Raw genomic sequence first — 21,604 nt, forward strand, 5'->3', positions numbered from 1 at the left:
CCAGTGTAATTGCTGTGAGGATAAGGTTAATTTAGTCATTCCACTTCTATGAGTAAAATACTGTATTCCATTTTAAAATGTTACTCTTTTTTTTATTCTTCCCAGGTATTAACATAACACGTTTTCAGTAATTATTAATAGGAGTCATCTATATAATAACCCACTTGGGCAAAGTGTCTTTTGTAGCCATTCTATTTTCTTTCTTAGACGCATGCGAACTGATTCAAAACTTCCTCTCTTTCTCCATAAAAACTTCATACAGAAGTATCAAAGTGGACTGTAATTATGGCTTCTACTTCAGTATGAACCTTATAAATCACAAGCAATAGACGAATGTTTTATATTAACCAACACTTATAGAATGGCTTTAGTTTCCTGTATGGAAACTCTGCAACAGATAAATACAAGAATGGAGTAGTTAGGTGGTACACTAATTATTTGTCCATGAACCTGTGGTCCCACTTGTACAAGGTTTCCTAAAGATTAGTCAAGTGATGACATCGAATTTGAGGCTGTGCAGATAGTCATTCCCTGCTTTAAATAGCTAGTAAATAGCTTACTGTCTAAAAGACTTAGAGAAGAGGGGGTTGATTTAAATAGTTATGTGATTTTATTGGGCCTCACAGAAGTAAATTTTTAGGAGGGATTTAAATGGAATGGCAAGGTCCTGTAATGCACTGTGGATTAAGAGAGTAAACAGGCTGGCTAGAAATAAAATTTTGATCACTGCAGTTTTGGACTCACAAGAGGGGAACAGGATAGGTTTCAGGGATGCTAGAGAGTAGGCGATTACCGTAATCAGGACTGGAGATGAGTATGCCCTGGACAAAACTTTAAGCATATGGAATAGAAAGGAAGGTTGATGCTTTCTAAAGTGTTGTATAGAAAGTGTCAGGATTTTGTGACAGCCTGGATGTGTCAAAAGAAAGGGTAGGAGTCAAATGACTTAAGGTAAAGGCCTGAGAGATGGAGATATTGTCAAAAGTAGTGGAAGGAGGAAGAAATGGGGGGCTTAGGAGGAAAAACAAGAAACTGTGTCTAAATTGAATTAATGGTACTGCATAGGTCAGGTGTGAAGAGTGATTTTTGAGTTGCCATCATATAGCTATTGAATCTGTGGAGTACATTCCTTCCCAAAGGATAAGTAAAAGACAAGACCAAGCAGAGGGAAATGCACGCACAAGGGTGGAGGGAAAGATAAACTGCTAAAAGAGACTGAAGCAGCAATTGGCGGCAGAAGAAGAATCAGGATAGGATAGGGCCACAAAAGTTGAAGAGAGTGGTTCCGTAGGAGTTTCATTTGCATAACTGAGTGCAGAATATGGACCTTAATAGTTAATTATTTGTGCATTGAGCATTATTGGAGGTGGGGGGCGGGGTTTGGTACCTCCATTATTTCTGCCTTTTTTTTTTTTTTTTTTTTGTCATTGGCATGTGCATTTATTTGGTTTTTGGATCTAGCTTCAGTAACTTTAGTGTAAAGTAGGCATACAGTTGCCCACCTAAGTTATATAACAATTTGTATACTAGTCTTTCAGCTGGTCCTTCTCCCCCCCCCCCCCCCCCCTCCCTCCCTCCATAACAGCTTTCCTATTTTGGCCTAATCAACTGCACCTCTCCCCAAATCACCAAATTATCTGTTTCTCTTTTTGTGGCACTATGCTGTCATTAAATACCTTCATTTTGGAATACAGTATCTGATAGGTGCTATAAAGTATTAAACTATTCTTATAAAGCCTGTCTGTTTTGAATTCATCTGTAAACTGTGAACTGTACCTTTTTATGTTGTATAGGCAGAAATTTTCAACTTTCAAATTATTTTAGGTAATTCTAAATTGCTCTGCATTACCCTGTCTCCTTCATTTGCTGAGTAGTCCTAAGGAATCCATTCGAAAAGAAGCATGCTGGACTGTTTCTAATATTACTGCAGGAAACAGAGCTCAGATTCAGGTAATGAAATGTTAGTAATCTAACCATCTTCTTCCGACCTAGCACTTAATGCTTTTCTCTTGGAAGGAAAAATGTAGCTAACATATTTTACCCTTCCATTTTGATTTTTAGTTCTAGTTGGAGTTTTATATTTGTTTTTCCCAGCCTTTGTGGTGCTTATTAGAAATTCTAATCTAAGTTTACAACTAATTACATAAAAATAAAACCATGTGAATATCTGCATTGTTTTTGTGCTAACGATACCAATTCCTGTTTTGACTTTTTAAAGGGACTGATAATTAGTTAATGATTATAAAGTGAATTGAAGATTTAAAAGATGTAAAGTTCTAAGTATTATTGTTTGCAAAGAATATTTACGTGCAGGTGCTTGCTTACAAAGTTTTAAATGACCGGTGCTTAAAAATGTTTATGGAGCTTTGCAAAAAATATACAAAGTGTGTATTACAGAATGGACTCGGAGTATGGAAGTCTTCTGGGGGTGTACAGGATTTTTATATGCAACATTCAGAATTATGTACTGGGTCTGTTGTTCCCAGTTATTGAAAAGCAAATTGAGTTTAAATGCTATTTCTATATTAAAAGGACATGATTAAATTCGACAAACATGAAAGATGCAAAGGAAGCTTATACAATATTTTTTCAACAGTATTAATATGACAGTTGCTGTTTTTCCCAAGTTACTATGTTAATCTCTATTAACATAAATTCATAAATTCTGTCAACTGAATACATGTTAAAGTAGCTTGATGTGGCAGACGGTGCATTATAGCATGTAGATAATTCACGTCAGTGAAAGACTTAAATTTAACTTAATTTAAATCAAAATTTTCTGTGGGAAGATGTCTATTTTGATATTTTATTTTTCTTTTTTGGCACAATCAAAAACAGTTTTGTTGTTTCAAGTAGACTTGTAGATTCAAAACAATATTTTTAATTTAAACCTTACTGACTTGAAATTTCTGGGGTTTTGTTGTTTTGTGAAGTTTTTTCAATATTTTTACATCCTGTTTTGATATGGAAATTAATTTCAAAACCTCAAAATTTTCCACAGGAAAAAAATTCCATTTCCCAAGCAGCTCTAGTTCTCACCATGAAAAAGCCTCGTAATTCCAGATTAAGATATTGCAATTTTAGTGTAACTTCAAAAAACAAATTTGTTGAACAGTATGCAGTGTAAAGATACATCTTTACTAACTAGCAAACCTGTGAAAGACTTGTTTTTGTTGTTTTGCACAACGATAATCAGCCTATGTATTTGCACATTTTTAATCCTACAGACATCTAGCCTAAGTGTTCAGATATTATGATGACAATACACCATTTTAAATTGTCAGATTTTCATTTACAACTTACAGCCAACATTCCTTCAATGGCTTTCTGTAATTAGTTGAGTGGCCCTAATGTGGGGACTGAGTGTAGTTGTGCATCTTCTAAGTTTTTTTTGTTTTTTAAATACATTTGTAGAAATGTGGCTTTTGAAGAGAACACAAGCCCTTTTTGTCACAAAAGCTCTCCGAGCTGGTTGGTCTGGCTGAGGCTAAATTATTTTATTCAAAGTTTTAACTTCAAATCGAAATCCTAGATTTTCATCAACTTTGTCAGGACTGTATCAGGGTCTTAAATATGTTGACCCAATCTAAACATCCTTATTCAAAAGGTACTATTCTTTGTACTATAACTTCTGAGATTCTCATCATGAGGCAAATCTATAAGTAAAATATTCTTTAGAAAGATACTCCAGGACCTTCCTGAATATAAACTAGTGTGCACTGGAATCTTCACATGTTAATAGACAATGGCTGATTGGTACACTCTTAAAGAATGAATATCTTTAACAAATAATTTCAAAATAAACAAGGATTGGCTGACAGATTCTACCGAATGGTGGTATTCTCTATTCTGGAAACATCTTTAATGTTCTTTCTCGCATTTATATTAGCTTGGTTGTTTTTGTTACCATTTAAAGCCTATTGTATAATGTCACTGTGTCTTGTTTTAGACTGTTATAGATGCAAATATTTTTCCAATATTGATTGACATTCTTCAGAAAGCTGAATTTCGCACCAGAAAAGAAGCAGCATGGGCCATCACTAATGCAACATCAGGAGGTACTCCTGAACAGATAAGGTAATGAATTAGAAGTTGATTCAGAGGAGTATTAATATGTGAAATTCAGTTAGTGTTCATCTGAAAATAATCCAGTGAATTGAGACACAGTTAAGTATTTTGCCACTTACCTTTCTCTTTGACCTCAAATGTTGTTTTCTTAAAGAGAAAATTCTTAGTCCCATAATTGGATTCTAGCAAAATTCACAATAAATTCTTAAAAATAAAGCTGTCTTCTTGGAACTAGTTGTCTTTATACAGTGATTTTTTTTTATTGCAACTTAGAAAATGGGTTGTATAAAGTATGTGTGAAATTTTGGGGATCACCCAGACCACTACAGGGCTCTGTCACCTTCTGCCCTGTAACCTGGGGTGCCTTTATGCTGAGCAGCTTTGGTTCAGACCCCTGACACCAGTAGCCTGCCCACAAGCACAAGATCTCACCCTGGCTTCCACCGCCTAGTTATTCCTTGCAGGGTGACACTAACATCCCTTCCAGTTTCAAATCTGTCTTCGGAGTTCTTTGCTACCAGCCATTCGGACTTTTCCTCACTGTTTCATCAGTGACACCAATCCCCCAGACACATCTTACTTTAGTTCACACACTCAACATAGTTTACAAACCGGACACCTGTTTGGGGTAAAAGTAAAAGAAGGATTTACCTAATAGAGAGAAATCACAGTTTCAAGGATAAAATAGTAAGGAATAGCAAACATATACAAGTTATACAGAAAATAAACAAAGATACAACCTCAGGCTTTAGACTAGCAAATTAGATAGATTCCCTTTTCTAATACAAATTACCTGTTGCCTCTGAACAGTTTCCCAGTGTACCCTCTAGGCCTAATCCAGTGTTTCATGGACAACACCTGCCAAATAACTGTCCCTCAGTTTCTGGATACTCTTCAAACCCCTTCTTTTTTAGAAAGTGTGTGTGCGGGGGGTTTGTTTTGTTATGAGTTTGGGGAAATTCTAGCTGGGATGTCTCATTGTCTTCCCATTAAATCTAATGGCCCATCATTTGGCTTTTCTTGGGTTGTATAATGCTAGGTGCTTGGACCTAGTCTCTGGTTGTGGAGGTAGCTTCTCCCTGCTTGACTGCCTATTGCCCCACTGTGAAGTGGAGCTGAATGTTGCAGCATAAATTATTAACATTGTTTTATTTATACACAAATACAAAAAAAGTCGTAATTATACGTATATGTAATTCGTAATGACTATAAAGTTCAGAACATTACAAGCTTTCATAAAATACCTCACTCAATATACTTTTATAGCACAAACTTTGTACATAATTATTTGATTCAACTGCTTATTCTTTGGGATTCAATCCCCTCCCCCCCCTCCCCCCATTCTTCCCTTAATGTGTCTGTGTCTGGACCCTGATTGTCACAGTATGCAACTGAATTAGCAGTACAGCTGAAATACTGTAATTTCACTCACTGAAATTCACCCTTGTGAAAGCTCTGAACACTGAAGTTAATAATCCCCCACAAAGAGTTCTGCTAATGTCATATTGTCAAAGCAAAATTTGAGCAGTTTATGAACAGCAAGTGTGTCTAGGGTGTATTACAGCCACATGAAACTGGGGTCATGCCTATTTATTGGGAGACATTTAAAAAAATATATTCTTGACTCCAAGTTCAGGCAGTCATGTTACATAAAACTTAACAAGAATATTCTTTTTAAATAAACATCTGACTACAGCTGCAAAATGTAGCTTAATCATTTTGAATCTGTTCAGACTACTTTAATTACTGTTGGGATTCTCTCTGAGACTTCTTTCCATTCGGCTTTCCAAGAACTCAGTTTGACTCCAGATTTTTGTCACTTGTGTATCTTTACTTGGCATATGGGAAATGCTCAGCTATGCTGAGTTGATGAGACTTAAACATAGGGGGTGCGTAAGGAGCATACCATGCATCCAAAGTTGCATAGAAACCTCTTCCTTTATATACAGTTACACATTACATTGCATTTACTATATATTGCATGCCTTTGGTTATTTTGTAAGAACCAAATCAATCCCAAATCTCTGTGCATCATGCTCTGTCCACATGTGACATATTCTTTACCTCATCTTACCTTCCAGGCGTACCTTGTCTGTTGTAAATGGTTCCCTGGGTGTTCCCCACCTACCCTTCTCCTCCCTCCTTATATTAGGAAGTTACAGACATTCTGTGTTTTAGCTTACTGACCTATTTATTTGTCTGTTGCCAGCTTACTGATCCATTTACCTCCCCAATGTTGTCTCCCAACAAATGAGGCCTCACCCATTTTTAATTACTCATGTCAAGCCAGGCCTGTAATTACTAGGGTATTCCCACAGATAACCATCTGTATTATTATGATGGTCTGACTTGGAAAAATAGCTTTGATCTCTTTAGTGACGGAACAGAACCAAACATTTTTCTGGTTTATCTGAATACCTTTAGTTGGATTATTTTTATTAGTTTAAAGGACTTATTGATAATATGTGACTACCCTGGTAACTAATTCTATAGTTGTGTTGTAAACAGTCCTTTTTAAGCAAAAATGGCAAGTGCCACAAAAATAGGCTTATTTTTGTGAAACCAAAAGTGTGCTAAGTACTTGTATATTTCCTGGAAACAGTTAAACCATTTTGCACCACTACAGCCGCTAAATATTCTAATCAGAATACCAGAAAAATAAGGTTGTTTTTTTTTTAAATTGTTCTCATAACTTAACATTTAAAAATATAATACCCTTTATTTTAAATAAAACTTTGGAGATTTGATAGAATATGTGATGTGGATTCCTCCTGAAACTTTGATTGTAAGTTAAATATTTGTTTGGTGCCATAAATGCACATTACAAAACACGGAAAAAGGTATGATCTCTGTCACACAGAGCTTACCTCTTAAGTACTCTGCACTTAAGTAATGGCACCTTGAGGATTTCAAAGTGCTTTATGAACATAATTAACTAAACTTCAAACAACTCTGTGATGTAGGTAAGCATTACTGTCTTAGTTTTACTGATACAGTAGGAACTGAAGCACAAAGGTGGTGACTTCCCACAGTCACACAGGAAGTTTGTGGCAGAATTGGGAATAGAAACCAATCCTCTGAATCCCAGTCCTTTGCTGTAGTTACAACATCCTTCCCTTTTTGGTAGCTGATTTTCAGAATTATTTAAATGTGTTCTGTTCATATTTTAATGGATTGATATTGAATTGAAAAAAACATTCTTGTCTCTTTGAAGAGACTTGCCTAGAGCTTTGGCCATTACATATTACTCTTGATTCGAGAAAAGAGGATGTTGCATCATACTGTTACATACAGGAGAAACATTCTTATATAATCAGAAGTGTCTGAAATGCATGTTTTTAGAACAAGGTAGAATCCTGTATAAAAGGGATTGAAAATTTTTACATAATCCAAACATCAGTTATAAGATTAACTGCTGTATTCTTGTCCCATTAGGATAAACCAAGGTTTGACTGTATTTCAGAGTAAGGTTGCCTTCATAGGTTATAGAAATGCTCTTATTTCAGCAGGTTAGTTACTGTTTTTAGCAGAATTCAATACCATAGAAGAATGGTGTGTCAAAGTTGTACTTGATTATCAGTCCTTCTTTTTCCCCCCTCTTTTTTCTCCATCATTACAAAGGTATTTGGTAGCATTAGGTTGTACTAAGCCTCTTTGTGATCTCCTGACTGTGATGGATTCCAAAATAGTGCAGGTGGCTTTGAATGGACTTGAAAATATTCTGCGTCTTGGAGAGCAAGAATCCAAACAAAATGGAATGGGCATTAATCCTTACTGTGCCCTTATAGAGGAAGCATATGGTAAGCAATTATTTCTTGTGAAGCTGTGCGCTTACAGTTGCCTTATTTGTAACTGAAAAGGGATAATAATGTAAAACACTTAGCTAACATAGTTACAAGTTACTTGGACCTACTATTTGCCATACCAATTTCTAGCCATATTTCAGACCAAACTAAATTGATATGCTGGAGTTAAAATTCAGCAAATATCTAATTTAAGGCAGAACAGAACAAAGAAGAGTTCTTAAAGTACCAAACGTTAGTAAGCCAAAAACTCAAAAGTAAAATCAGGTCATATCTATGAAATTTAGGCAGATTACTTTTGGTTTCACAAAGTTAGTGGTAAAAATAGATTTAATGTTATTATGAAAACTAATCTCTTCCATAAGGACCTGGCTAGGCAAAATTAGTCTTTGCAGCTGCTCTACTAGAAAATCTATGCAGGCTTCTCTGTGCTTCGGAGGAGGCTAATAATTCTTAGGGGGAATCTCCTGTCTTCAGTGACTGGGGAATATCTGATTAGATATTCCATTATGCATTTTTCTGTAGAGCAAAGTCTCTGATTTCAATGAACCTGGATAGTGGGTTGGGAATTGGGCTTTTAAGATGAAGCAGCTTTACGGAATCCTCTCGACAACCTAATATGGAAGCAGAATAACTTCTGGGTCTCATAATGTTAATCAAATGGGGAGAATTAAAGGGACCTAAGCTGAATTTGTTCTGCCCTGGCTGTTAGGTTTGTGCCTAAAATCTTCAGCCCTTACTATTGAGAGGCAGAGGAAAATAACTGGATTAAATAGCACTTTCGGGCTGAGTTCCAGAACATACCTGTCAACCATGGGAGAGCAATAAATAGGCTAATCACAGCCCGTAAGATGTAATAACTACACCCTCACACCACAAAAAGATTGAAACTTGTCTAAAAACATTACAAGTTTTCTACCTGTCCCGTGTCCATACTTCAGCCTTTCTTTATTTACCCCTTTAAAAAAGGGCAAGAATAAGCCACTGGACTTCCCTTAGTCACCACAGGTAGGGAAAGTTAGACAGAAGCCAGAGTTGTTGAGTATTGGAGGAGGGAAGCTAAGTTCTTTTGGAACTGCAACATGGAAATAGGGATATGGGGGGCTTCGCTGGCAGATTTTTTTCATAAATCGTCCTGCTTTCAGAATCAATATTGCATACTAATATTTTTTAATTCTGTGTTAAGTAGATATTTGAGCCTCCTTCTATTTTGCTTTTTTCACATTCATTTCATATGGTTTATAAACTGTCAAATTGAACTGAAAAGGTAAAAGAAAAATTAAGTCTGTAAGTACATGATTGATACATTCTCTTGTCAGGCTGTTGGGAGTATTTGGCATAGAAGAAATGCACCTTGTTTTTAAAATAATAATCCTGGAATACTCAGGGCTAATGTATATCAGTGATTTTACAGATTGGTTCAATCTGGGTTGCTTTTCTCTTAAACTAGAAAGTTCCAATATATTTCATATTAAAACCTAATTCTTTGATTCATTCATCACACAACTTAGTGGTAGTATTCAAAACACATTTATGTGCTTAACTCTATTTTCATCCTGGCTTTGTACTTCACCTTTAAATCTTTTGGAACTGTTGGATTTAGAGCATGTCTTTTTGTTTGTTTGTTTTTAAATTTAGGACTGGATAAAATTGAATTTCTTCAAAGACATGAAAACCAAGAGATCTACCAGAAGGCTTTCGAACTTATAGAACATTACTTTGGTGTGGAAGAAGAGGATACCAGTATTGCACCTCAGGTGGATGAGAGTCAGCAGCAATTTGTGTTTCAGCAGCAGGAAGCACCAATGGAAGGGTTTCAGCTATAACTATTAAAGTGAAGACAAGGCAAAAATATAAACATTTGTAACTTTTCAGGGGTCTCCTCTTCATGGCCAAAGTTAGAGGAGAGGTTTGAATGTGTTTGGCAGAACACAGGTAAAGAAGCAGCCAGTGCACTGTTATACTTTTCTGTTAGATACAACTTTTCATTCAGTGTTTTTTGGTTTGGGTTTTTTTTGTATTTGTGTGTATTTCATATGTTCAGAAAACTAACTCTGTGAGTAATCAAGTCTAATATAAAGGCTTATGTGATTTAACAAGAATGGTTAAGCTTGAATAATAACTTTAGTAGGATTTTAGGTAGTGGTTCTGAATTTTTCATGCAATTTCTGCAACTGCAGTAAAGCTGTTGGCAATTGCATTTTGGCAGTAAACTTGACATGCCCAATCTATATCAAATCTACCTCTACATTGAAGCAAAAAAGTTGCTTCAGAACTAAAGCATGAATAAAGATGAGCTTGTCAAAAGCTAAATTTAGAATGTGAAAAATATTTATTTAAATTGTGAAATGTAGTTTTATGCATTATACTTTGCATAGAGCATAGACCAGTGAAATATATTTATAAAACATTTAAAAGCATAATGCAGATTTTTTGTTTAAGCATATACTGTTTAAATACCAGATGTAGCTTTGAATATGTGACAAAAAAGCTGTTCTGCATTATGTGGTTTTCAAGTTGTAATCAGCAGAGAGCTGGGTGGTCATGTGATGCTGGCTCCTTATTTCAAGCTGCTAAACAGCATTAAAGGTAAGCTACAAATAAAATACATTGCTGTGTAAGCAATTGCTGAAGTTTGCCACAGGGATGTTGTAATTGTAAATGAGAAAGGAGGTAATTTGCGCAGTTGTAAATGATAGGGGAGATGGTTTATGTGACTATCTCCATATTAAAATGTGGTAACAATATAAAAGTTTGACAAATCTTGCAATACTTGCCTTTCTTGAAACATTTACTTATTTAAACAAAGTTTAGACTGTATGTACATATTGTATTTTTAACCAAATATGCTACCGCTTTTTGAATTTTTTTTAAGTCAAATGTCTCCATTTTCTTTATTTTAGACAAGGCTGTAGAAATGTGCCCTGTTATAATCCATAGTGTTGCTGCAACTGGGGGAAAACAATCTCTTTTCCATTTGATTGAAGGAAAAAGGTTTGCTTTGTTGTAAATATTAAGTATATGAACACCAAAATGAATCTGAAGATGTCTGCTAAATATTTAATTTCTAAAACACTTAATGTCTGTTTGCTACTACCCGCCAAAAGAAATATATCTAAGAATTTGAAACAATTCTTCTGTATGCTTTGAAAATCTACATTAGATTTTTTTTGTATATTCAAAATGTCTATACCACACTGCTTGATCTCACTTACCAGTAGCCAGTCTGAATTTGGATTAATGAAAATGTATAATTGTGGTTAAATATTAGTCAAATATTGTGTTGAAATAATAGTGAAAGCTTCTTTGAGCTATGAAACTATTTGAACCATGTACAATAGTTGAAATTTCAACAGTTAAAATCACTCTTCCCATGGTAGCGTGCTTGTCACTAAACAAAATGTTGATACGCTGAGAAATCCAAATTAGAGCATGGTATCATTTATATACTGTGTTCTGGATTTAAACTTGTTTATAAAATGTACAAATACTGTTTTCAATTAAAATTCATAATGTGTTTCACTTTGAGACTGTTAAAGCACTATATATTGTGTAGTAGTTTCAAGGTGAGAATTGAAGCAGATTTTATAAGATTAATAGTCGGTTGTGACTATTAACATATTTAAAGTAGCAAGATGCAATTCAAAAAATTCATCCTCATTTTATTTCCAGGAGAAAAATTTCAAAGGTATGTTATGAGGAAAGGAGTGAATATAGGAGTGTGGTTACTTTGCAAATTCTGTATAATGAAAGATTTAGCAAACACTTTAAGCCTAGATTTGTATAATATACAGCAGGTTTGAATACTGTGCACAATGCTGAGCCAAATTTTTCTTATGTTTGAGAATTGTATTTGTACCCTTTTTTATGATAGTTTGAGACTTTACTGGCATTTTTTGCATCGTCTCTTTAAAGTTCAGGGTAATAATATTGGAAATTTACAGGATTACTGGTTAAATTATGATGATTTTCACTGTTCTTTTAGTGCAAGAATAATCATATAAGTATTCAGGTAACAGGGTATTCCACTGTTTCTTGCAAACATTGTTTTGATATTGCATAAGCCAGCTGTGCCTGCTTTTATTTTGAGGACCCCGTAGACACTACATTTATAAGCCTCTTCAGTTAAGCCAAATCTAAACTAAAAAAAAACAAACCCCCTAATTAAGACTTGTAAATGGAAGAAAGGGGGGGAGAGTTATACTATTTGAGAGGATTATTTCATTTTTGTGGATCTATTACTGTGTATGTCTGAGTGGTTAAAGTGACTGCACTTTATGTATGTAAATACAAATTCATGCCTCTGGTATATTCAAAGTAGTGCTTTTAGTGTAAATAGGAACTAAAATTGATGGACTTTGGTTACTGAAAGGGACACTAGTTATTTAATCTCAACATTTGGTTAATCCTAAAATTGTTAAATCTGGTATTATCCTATCATGTTGCTACGTGTATGTATATCTAAAATCCACCAGTCTCACTGGGAACACTATTTTTTTAAATAGCTATTGTTAATGAATGATCATGGAATAAGAATGTTTTCACAAGTTAACAAAACCTGTTGTCAGAACTGACACTGATGGCATCAGTGATGCTTAGGAAAACAATGACGCTGACAGAAAAAAAATCATCTCTGCTGTGGAAAGCATTTAGGAGTGGGGGATTGAGCAGGGGCTGTGTTTGCTAACTAGATTTTTTTTTCCATACTGGTTTTATCCAAAAGGCTATTACGAGTTTGGGGGTTTTGTTTAAATAATAGACAAAGTACTAAAGTGTCCCTTTAGTTATGCAGCTTGTTCCAAAAAACAAGTGTTTTTCAAAATAGCTTACCATTTGTTCTGTTTGAATTTGAATTCTGACGAGTTAATCTATGCAAATATGCCACATCTGTTTTAGTTTCATAAACTGTTGGACACTAAATCATAACTAATTTTCTACTGAATTTTTATCATAGCACTTTCTGTCTTTGAGAACTTTGTTCATACTGCTGTTTAATTTTGTAGTATTTCCTTTAAACACTATTGCTAGCAGCAATCAGAAGAAGAAAACAAAAAATAGTAATAATGTTGGTGCAGAAATAACTTTACTGTAGAACAAGTTTGGAAAAATGATTTCTACTGGGTCTATGTGTAAAAGATGCACTATCCTTTTTCCTCCAGGGTCAATTACCTCAGTTGGGTTTTTGTCTTCAATCTTATGATTTAATTTTTGTAAGTGAGACTTTTTTTTAAAGTTCAAATTGATATGCAGGGTAAAATGCCTGCTGCTTAGCACGAAACCAGTGCAAAGGTTAATTGAAATCTTAAATGAGAAATTTTTCATTCTCATTCATGGCATTATGGTTTTATGTAATGTATGAATCTAAAATGCCTATATTGACTTTAAGTAGAGTGATAGTGCATCTTTTAATCCAGACTGGAGGCCCATTATTGTGTATCTCTACAAACCAACACGTGAAAAGTATGCAATATTATGGAATGTTTCAATTCAGAATACTATACAAAAACTAATAAAAGCTATTTTACAGTGGTGAGTGTATTCATTAGTATTCTAAAATTAGTCCTGATTCTTAGAAAATAGCAAATATAAATACAATCTCTATACTAATGTAAGAGCTGAATTAAGTAAAAACTGTGGCTGATTTCCATGCTATATAAATAGTGTGCCATGCTAGAAAAATCAGCTTTATGGAGAGGGGTTAAACAAAATATTGCATGAAGTGACTTTTAAAACTAGCCTTGAAAATATCTCCTCTCTAAGCATCCCATGCCTCTGACCATCACCATCCTCCATCCTTTTTTCATTTGCAAAATTAATGGGACTTCCCAAGAGTTTTCAGAGGAAAAGTCTATAGACACTAAAATGCTGCTTATTGTGTTTTATTTGCAAAAGAACTAAGTAAACTTTAGCAAGACAAGGTGGGTGAGGTATAAACTTTAGTGAGACAAGGTGGTTGAGGTAATACCTTTTATTGGATCAACTTCTGTTGGTGGGAGAGACAAGCTTTTGAGGTTGGGCCAATAAAAGAGATTACCCCTCCCACCCTGTCTCTCTAATATCTGGTACTGACATAGCTACAACACTATAAGTAAACTCTGTCAGTTCAGCCTGGTCTAGTAAACGAGATTCAACAGAGATACTGTAGGGATGCTATTAATTTTTCCAACTACATAGTCACTGGCTTCCCTAGTATTTAAATGATTTTTGGCTTGCACAATTTTTTTAGTATGCTTTAATTTCTTTAATATATAACAGTTTTCAAATGGTGGTTCTTGTCAGTAATATAATTTTGTGTCGATAGAAAAATTTCCAGAATCAAATCTAGCAGGAAGAGATTTCAGGACAGGGTAGGTGATGTATGTGTTGTCTTTGTGGACAGTTACATATTTTTTATCAAATTGAGGCAAAAAAGGAATGATTAGAACTTTCTAAAGATTTGAACTGACCTTGGTCATCTGCTGCAAGTACTAAAAATATCTCTGTGTAATGTAGAAAAAGACACCCTATTCCCTTCGTTCCCAACATTTTTTTGAGTGCAACATTGTTGGGCTCCAATGTGTTATTTAACAGAGCAGTCTGCTAACTAGTTAGTCACTAATTATGCCAAATAACGTTTGTTTGTTTGTTTGTTTTTTTTGTGGTGTTTGCTCCTACTAGCAAATTCACAGCTTTTAATAGAAATATTATTTAGTCTTAAACTCTGCTGATACTGCAGCCTCTTCACGCCACTTGGCTTTCTTTGCTAGGTTCCAGCTTGTTAGGGACTCATGGTGTTCAGTCTGCAAAAAAAAAAAAAGCAGCTTAAGAGTAGAGTCCTGTGAATCACTAAATTACACTTAAGAAAAACCTTGCATCATGGTAGTAGCTAATGTTTATCTCGTGCTTTATGAATACAGGTTTGTGGAGGGAGAAGTATTAACTAAAATACATAAATTTGATTTAAATTTGTCAGTAGCAACAATTTATCTATATACTGTATCTATCTATCTATATATAGAGAGAGATCTATATATCTCTTGTAAATATGAATGGAACTTATCACCTTGGTTTTTAAAAATACATGGCAATATACCCACCCTTCTAGCTGATGCAATCACAGCAAAGCAGGCGATAATTGTGAGTCCAATCATTAGATAACAGGCTTTTACCCGAGCTTTGTTTCTTGCAGTGTCCAGCATTTCTGGCCTACAATTAAAATTGGATTGAACAAAATTAGCATGAAACATCAAGAAGTTAGTTCAGCACACCACAGATATTACTTTGGTTGGTTGGTTTTTTTTTTTTAACAGAAATTAAATACCCTATAGCTAGGAATAAACTTCCAGCTGCTAATATGTGACCATTGTGGGCTTGGCATTTATTACTTGGCATTGTCTAACTGTTGACTGTTTTGCACAGTAGAACCTAATCCATCTCTAGTTGTAAACAATGCAAATGGATTTGAGATTCTTGATCTTTCCTATAACTATTTGTAATGCTTGAGATAAGCAGGGCGTAAACCACATTTAAAGTTACTGGTCAGTAGTGATGTGGTGAATTTCAAATACTTCCACATATATGAAAGGACTCTGTTAGAAGGGAACTGACATTGCTTGATGTGAGGCGTTCTCTTGACTGTTCCGAAATAGATGTATGTATTAGTTGTAATACCTAAACAGCACTTCAAAAACTGCTTAAAGTTTTGACTGTATCCAATCTACTATAGATCTGGGATTTCATTTATTTGGTTATGTTAATAAAACTGATCAGTTTCACACCATCATGGGTTTTAGTTTTATGTATCACCCATTTATTTTTAAAAGGATAATTTTGGTATTAAATTAGCACAGGCAACGCTTGCATGCTTTCAGTTTTGCATGCCTAAAAAAGAGCAGATCATCGTGCTGGCCATGACAGAGGTAGTTTGATTTGTTGACTCCATAGAGCATAGACAGGCCTTTCCTTGAAAAATGTTTGCCACACTTACATTAAAATACAGCTTTTTACCTACCAAAAAACCCAACACCCTCTTCCCTCCTTATCCTGGCTTTCAACAATCCCATCCCCTGCTTCAGATCTTCCCCATCACTTGCTGGTTCTCTCCTTGTTCTCAATGTGTGCATTCCTGATTTTAGCGTTCTCTGCTTTCTAGTTCCTGAAATAATTGGGAACCACTAGTGGACCATGCACTAAACACATGCTGGGAAGCAGAAAAACAGAGAATCTCTCCAAACCACACACAAATGGTCTCCCAAGTTTGATTTCACCCTTTTGCCTGCTGGATACGAGGCCTGGAAACACTATTCTAAAGATTACCCTTGCATCTGCAGGATCGGGAATCATAGGGTTAGAAAGGACTGCAAGTGTCATCTAGCCCAGTGGTTCTCAAACTTATTTGAACGTGCCCCCTTCTTTGTCTGTGGTAGTTTATGCCACTTCCTTCCCACCTCCTGCCACACAACTGCATATACTGCCACCCTGCTTTGAAGGCAGAGCGGAGAGTGGCGGCTGCTGGCCAAGCACCCAGCTCTCAAAGCAATGCCATTGCCAGCAGCACAGGTGTGGCATGGTATGGTATTGCCACCCTTACTACTTTGCTGCTGCTGGCCACAGCACTGCCTTCAGAACTGGGCGCCCATCCGGCAGCTGCCACTTTCCTAAAGCTTCTCATGCCCCCCAGTCCCCAGAATACATCCCTGCCCCCCAGTTTGAGAACCTGTGATTTAGTCTAACCCCTTGTCACGATGCAGGATTTGCTGTGTTTAAGCCATCCAATTTCATCTGTTCACTTTTTGCATTAAATGGTCTTTTAAAATTCAGTTTAGTTTTAATTGGCTCTTCATTTTTTTTAAAAATACATTCTAAAAGGCATCCTATATGAAAAGAGAGACTGTGAAAACTACATCTAATGAGCTTAGACTACAATTTCACACCTTCCCTCCAAAAAATAACCCTGTGAAGTGCACAAACACGAGAACCTGACAGCATTACTAGCAGACAAAGCATTTAGTAACAAGCTCTGCAAAATCTACCTTAACATAGAACAATTTTAAAAGGGAAAGGGTATAGTGAAATTGTGGGGCCTGCAGTGCTTCCCTTCAGCCCATAAAAACTTACCACCACACATAATGGCAGATCTTACAAGCAACTGAGCTTACTGTAAATGAGGGTTATGAGTTGAGGGTGTAGTGCACCTCCAAGGGGGTTGTCAGGGCTTGCAGGTTTGATCATCAGTGTGAGGATACTGTAGCTGTATTTCATAATGCTAAACACATTAGGTATGAGATCAAAACCAGACTAGCACATAAAACTATTAATCTAGGATCCATTTGGAGCAGCAGAAGCCAAAATATAAATGCATTACTTGTTTGCTTTAATGCCTTAATCATATTTCACAATGCACTAATTGAAGCTGTTCTGAAGCAGAATCCCAATTCCTACCTGCTTTCTGCCACTGTTTCAAGGAAACAGATCTAATTACGGTTTTCTGTAGTCTTTCATTAAGGACTGTATCCCTCAATCCTTACTCAAGCCAAACTTCTACTGAAATCAGTGGAGATTTGTTTAAGCAAATCTTGAATAAGGACTGCAGGATTTGGTCCTTCATGCCAAATATCTTACAGGAACAGATTTTACTCACATGTAACATTTGCTTTGCCATTGCAAAGGGCCATTTTGATAGCTAATCATTTTTGTTTTTAATTGCTTTACATTTGAATCTTCCAAAAATACATATTACATTGCTCTCCTATTTCTCTCTAAAGGATAACTCTCTTGTACTGAAGACAGTGTGAATTTTTGGCCCTGTTGAAGTCACGGAAGTTTTGCCATTGACTTCAAGAGGTCAGGATTTCTCAGTAAGGGAGGAAATTCTGACAAGAGTGAGATGAGTAGGGAACAGCCATGGGATTAATATTACACAAAAGTTGGGGCTATTGTTGCTTGCAGAGATGCTCTTGCTTATTTTCTCAGCTGCAGTAGGAATGAAACTTGGGAACAAAGGAAACATCCTGGAGTCATCCTTGAAACTGTCTCTCAATAAAGTCCAATATATTATATATGGCCAACTAGGGATGAAGGCCGGTGATAAAAAGTACAGTTGTTCTGTGGATGAGTTACATTTTGTATCAATGAGGCTGAGGAATGAACATTAATGTTACATGAACTTCACATTTATATTTGACTACTTAGGGAGGGAAAAGGGAGAAGAATTGTCAGTGACATGAACTGCGCTGGTGGTGGTTAGTGGGGGAGCAATATTTTGGCATCAAGACTTACTCTCAGGGTATTCAGTATTGTACTAGAAATACCTCTTTTAAAGTACAGTATTTTTTTAACAGGCAGTAAGTACATGCTTCTATCTCTCCTCCCGCCCTCTTTCTCAAATACTTCCTTGCCTTGTAATAAAGTGTATGGAATGGATGATCACTAAATGATGACATCAAACACGTTAGAAGATATATTTTGTTTATGTAATCAGTAAACAGAAAATACCATTTACTGATAGTCTTTCTCTGATTACACATTAGATAAACCAAGCAAATAAACAAGTTGGTCTGTAAATACAACCAAAGCTCAAACCACTACTGCACTACCAAATCCTGTCTATCTTGCTCAGGGGCGTAGTTCTGTTTACTTCTGATGATGATGATGAGCAACTGTAAACTGTAAAATCATCTAAAAATACCTGAAATCCTCAAGGGAAACTTGGGGAGGGAGAGATCTGGAAAACTTTTAGCCATTGGCTTATATTTTAGCGTTTTGAGTTTTCCGAATTTCAGAGATCATATATTGAAGGTTTAACACCCTTCTCATTGATTGCACCTAGCCTTGTTTGGACGTATTAACTGTTTTGATAGTATGTGCTTGGCTTCTCTTGGAAATTCTGTCATGAGCCGCTAATAAGCATCTGGCCACAAATAAGGGGCTGCTCAGTGAAGGAGCCAGTTCTGTCTCAGGAATCCACCACAATAGGATACAAGATTCTATCCCTCAGCAGCCACCTGACTCCCAGCAAGTGAGAATACAATGGCAACCTGGGGTGCAAATGGAGCTGGGACCTAATAGACTAGAAGCCACTGGGTGGGAGAGAGGAGGTGATATGGAAGCAGAGGAAGAGGGGGAACAGCACCTCCCCTTCCCTTATGTCTGTCTCCTAATTTTTCATTGACCTTTCAAATGTTGTAAAACGTTGACAGGTTCAAACTTTTGGGGCAGTTTGAAAAGGAGGAACTGTCTTTTCAGCCCAGTAAGCCTCAGTAGGAACCAATGATGCACTTACGGGATCCTTGAGGGAATCTCTTCTTCAGTCTTGAAGCGTCCTGTCCACATGAGGATTTTTTTGTCAAAGTTGGAAGGTTTGTAACTACCAGGTACTTTGTACATCTTCTCAGCTGAAAGATGAACCAGAGAAAAGCCCCTCATCACTTTGTTCACTGGAGAGATAATGGGATTGGTGGGGAGTGTCCCTAGCCATGGTCCATCTCTGTTACTGGGTTCAGGGCTCTTTTTGTTCTGGTAAAGACCTTAACCTTTACTCTTGAGTAACCTTTCTTGTACCTCAAATCACCTATGTTCTCTATGTTTGCAGTGGTGGTGTGGCCAAGATGGTCCCAGGATACTAGAGAGACAAAATGGGTGAGGTAATGTCTTTTACTGTACCGACTTCTGTTGCTGAAAGAGCGTAGAAGAAGAGCTCAGTGGAGCTGAAAAGCTTCTCTCTCCTTTTGGGTCACTCTTGTCGATCTGGGTAGAAACTGGATCTACCTGGAATCTGCTGACTGTTGTACCCATGTGCCTGAATTGTACCATCAACCTAAAGAACAAGTCTTCCTGCTCCTATTGCACCTCAAAAATTTAAACCCTGCTGCACTATGACACATGAGTATTGTAAAACCTCATTTCCACACCCGCCTCCAGCCAATTTTTAACCCCACTCCCAATGCTCAAGCCTCATCAGAGAACAAGTTTAGCTGCTTCCATTCCAGCAAAACCATCCAGATGTTAATTCAGCCTGGGTCTATGACAGCTGCTCGAGCAGGGATCTGGTAGCTGGATCCTGCAAGACTTTGGCCCCAGTCACCCAAATTCCACAGTTTAACATGAGAACATGTTCAGCTGTTTCTGCTGCATCTTAAAAACCCAGCCCCAGGGACATCCTACTGTATCAGCACCTTAAACTAGATATTCAGACTGTGGCATGGGAGCCACAAGTGGCTCTTCAATGTGTTTCTTAGGGCTTTTTGCAGGACATGATATTAAAAAACCATGTGATTTAATTAACCAATCAGGATGTTTTTAATGTGTTATTAACCAATTGTAAAATATTTGCTTAGTCATTTTGCTGGGGGGCCCTAAACGAACCAATGAATTCACACTACTCTAGCTCTTTTGGGTAATGTTGATCGCCAATTTGGCTCCTGAACCACTTGGGGTCCCACTACCACTGCCTTAAATGCTCAGCTCATGCTGCTGCATCTTGGCAAATTTTGGCCCCAACTCCATAAATGTTGCCCTCAAAATCGAGAACAAATGCCTCTACTACTCCATCATCAAAAGGTAGCCCCGGCCATCTCCTCCTGGGGCAGGCCGGAGGGTGGTTTTATTTGGGGGGAGGGGAGAAGTAGCTGTGTTCTCTGTGTTAAGGGTACAATTTGGGGGCTTGGGTCCAAACGTTGGCTGGATCGAGGCAGTTCCAGCGTTTATTCTCTCTCCCACCCCCACCCTTTACTGGCCTGAAGCAGAAGTGAGATCCGGAGCGCTGGGCAGAGCTGCAAACGCTCCCCTAGGACACGTCCCAGCGGGGAGCCCCGGTGCTTGCCAGGGCCCTGGGGCAGGGTGCAGCGTAGCGGTGCAAGCAGCCTGCCAGCCGGAGAAGCGGAGAGAGGGGCTCTGTGAGTCACAGCACAGGGGAGCCCCGGGCTCCCCGTTTACTCACCCGAGCTGATGGGCCCTGGGCTTCGGTTGTGGGCGCTGCTGGAGGAAGCTGCAGTGGCCGCGATCCCACGGGCTGCCGGCCGGAGCAGGGGGGCGTGCAGTTGCCCTTCGGCCAGGAGCCGGCCCAGGCAGACGCGGCTCCCAGCTGCCGCCAGCATGGCGAGGACCGCGCTGCTTGGCTGCCGCCTCCGAGCCGGCTGAGGCTGGGCAGGCAACGCAGAGAGGGGACCCCGCACCCCCTGCAGTCCAGAGAGCAACCGGCACCAGCTCCAGCCCCTCGCAGCCTCCCTGCGACCGCCCCCTCCTCCGGGCCGGGGAGCGCCAGCAGCTCTTCCCAGCCTCTGCCCCCACACCGCTCGCTAGCCCTGCTCAGGGCTGCAGCCCCCCTCGGGATCTGCCTCCTCCCTCCAGCCCAGCGAACTTCACCAGGCCCCCAGGCACTTCACCCCCCCGTCCCATAATTTCCCCCATGGGAAACTGCTAGTCCCAGCTGCTGCAGCTCTGGTCCAGCAAGCAAGTGGCTGGTGCTTCCCTCTCACCCCTTGGGGAATGCTGCTGCCACTTCTCTCATCTCCTATGCAGGAAGGAGGGAGGGGGCTGTTTCTCTTCGCTCATTAAGATGCCCCATCTCCATGTGCCTGCCCTCTGGGCCGGGAAGTGTGACTACTTACCTGCTACCCCCTCAAACTGCTGCCCCCAGCAAGTCTCTCGTTTCTGCTCCGATGAGCTAGATCTGATGGGTGCGAGAAACCAGGGAAGATTTTGCTTCTTGCTGGGCCAGGGTTGAGAGGGCTGATCCAGGCTGGCAAAATGTGAAG

The 21,604-nt window shown here is 38.0% G+C and overlaps 2 protein-coding genes across 6 annotated transcripts in view; one reads left to right on the forward strand and one right to left on the reverse strand.

Annotated features, from left to right (window-relative positions):
* Window positions 1-13,400, forward strand: part of KPNA5 (karyopherin subunit alpha 5) — a 33,312-nt gene extending 19,912 nt beyond the window's left edge. For 3 of the 5 annotated variants that reach the window (XM_042845575.2, XM_005306355.5, XM_042845576.2), the window contains exons 11-14: window positions 1,825-1,950; window positions 3,950-4,077; window positions 7,690-7,868; window positions 9,510-13,400. In XM_042845575.2, coding sequence (XP_042701509.1) covers window positions 1,825-1,950; window positions 3,950-4,077; window positions 7,690-7,868; window positions 9,510-9,697 — 621 coding nt within the window. In that variant the 3' untranslated portion in view covers window positions 9,698-13,400. The remainder of the gene's footprint in view (window positions 1-1,824; window positions 1,951-3,949; window positions 4,078-7,689; window positions 7,869-9,509) is intronic. The other 2 variants (XM_065588385.1, XM_065588386.1) reach the window with 1 other exon arrangement.
* FAM162B (family with sequence similarity 162 member B) lies at window positions 12,936-21,093 on the reverse strand. The gene is made up of 4 exons (XM_005306352.4): window positions 20,788-21,093; window positions 19,132-19,243; window positions 14,948-15,056; window positions 12,936-14,650 (listed from the first exon to the last, which is right to left on the reverse strand). Exons 1-4 carry the CDS (start codon window positions 20,942-20,944, stop codon window positions 14,555-14,557), a joined length of 474 nt encoding a protein of 157 aa, XP_005306409.2. The 5' UTR covers window positions 20,945-21,093; the 3' UTR covers window positions 12,936-14,554.
* Between the last annotated feature and the right edge of the window lie 511 nt (window positions 21,094-21,604).

The sequence above is a fragment of the Chrysemys picta genome, chromosome 3 (genome assembly GCF_011386835.1).
Source record: "Chrysemys picta bellii isolate R12L10 chromosome 3, ASM1138683v2, whole genome shotgun sequence".
In the NCBI taxonomy this organism is placed as follows: Eukaryota; Metazoa; Chordata; order Testudines; family Emydidae; genus Chrysemys; species Chrysemys picta.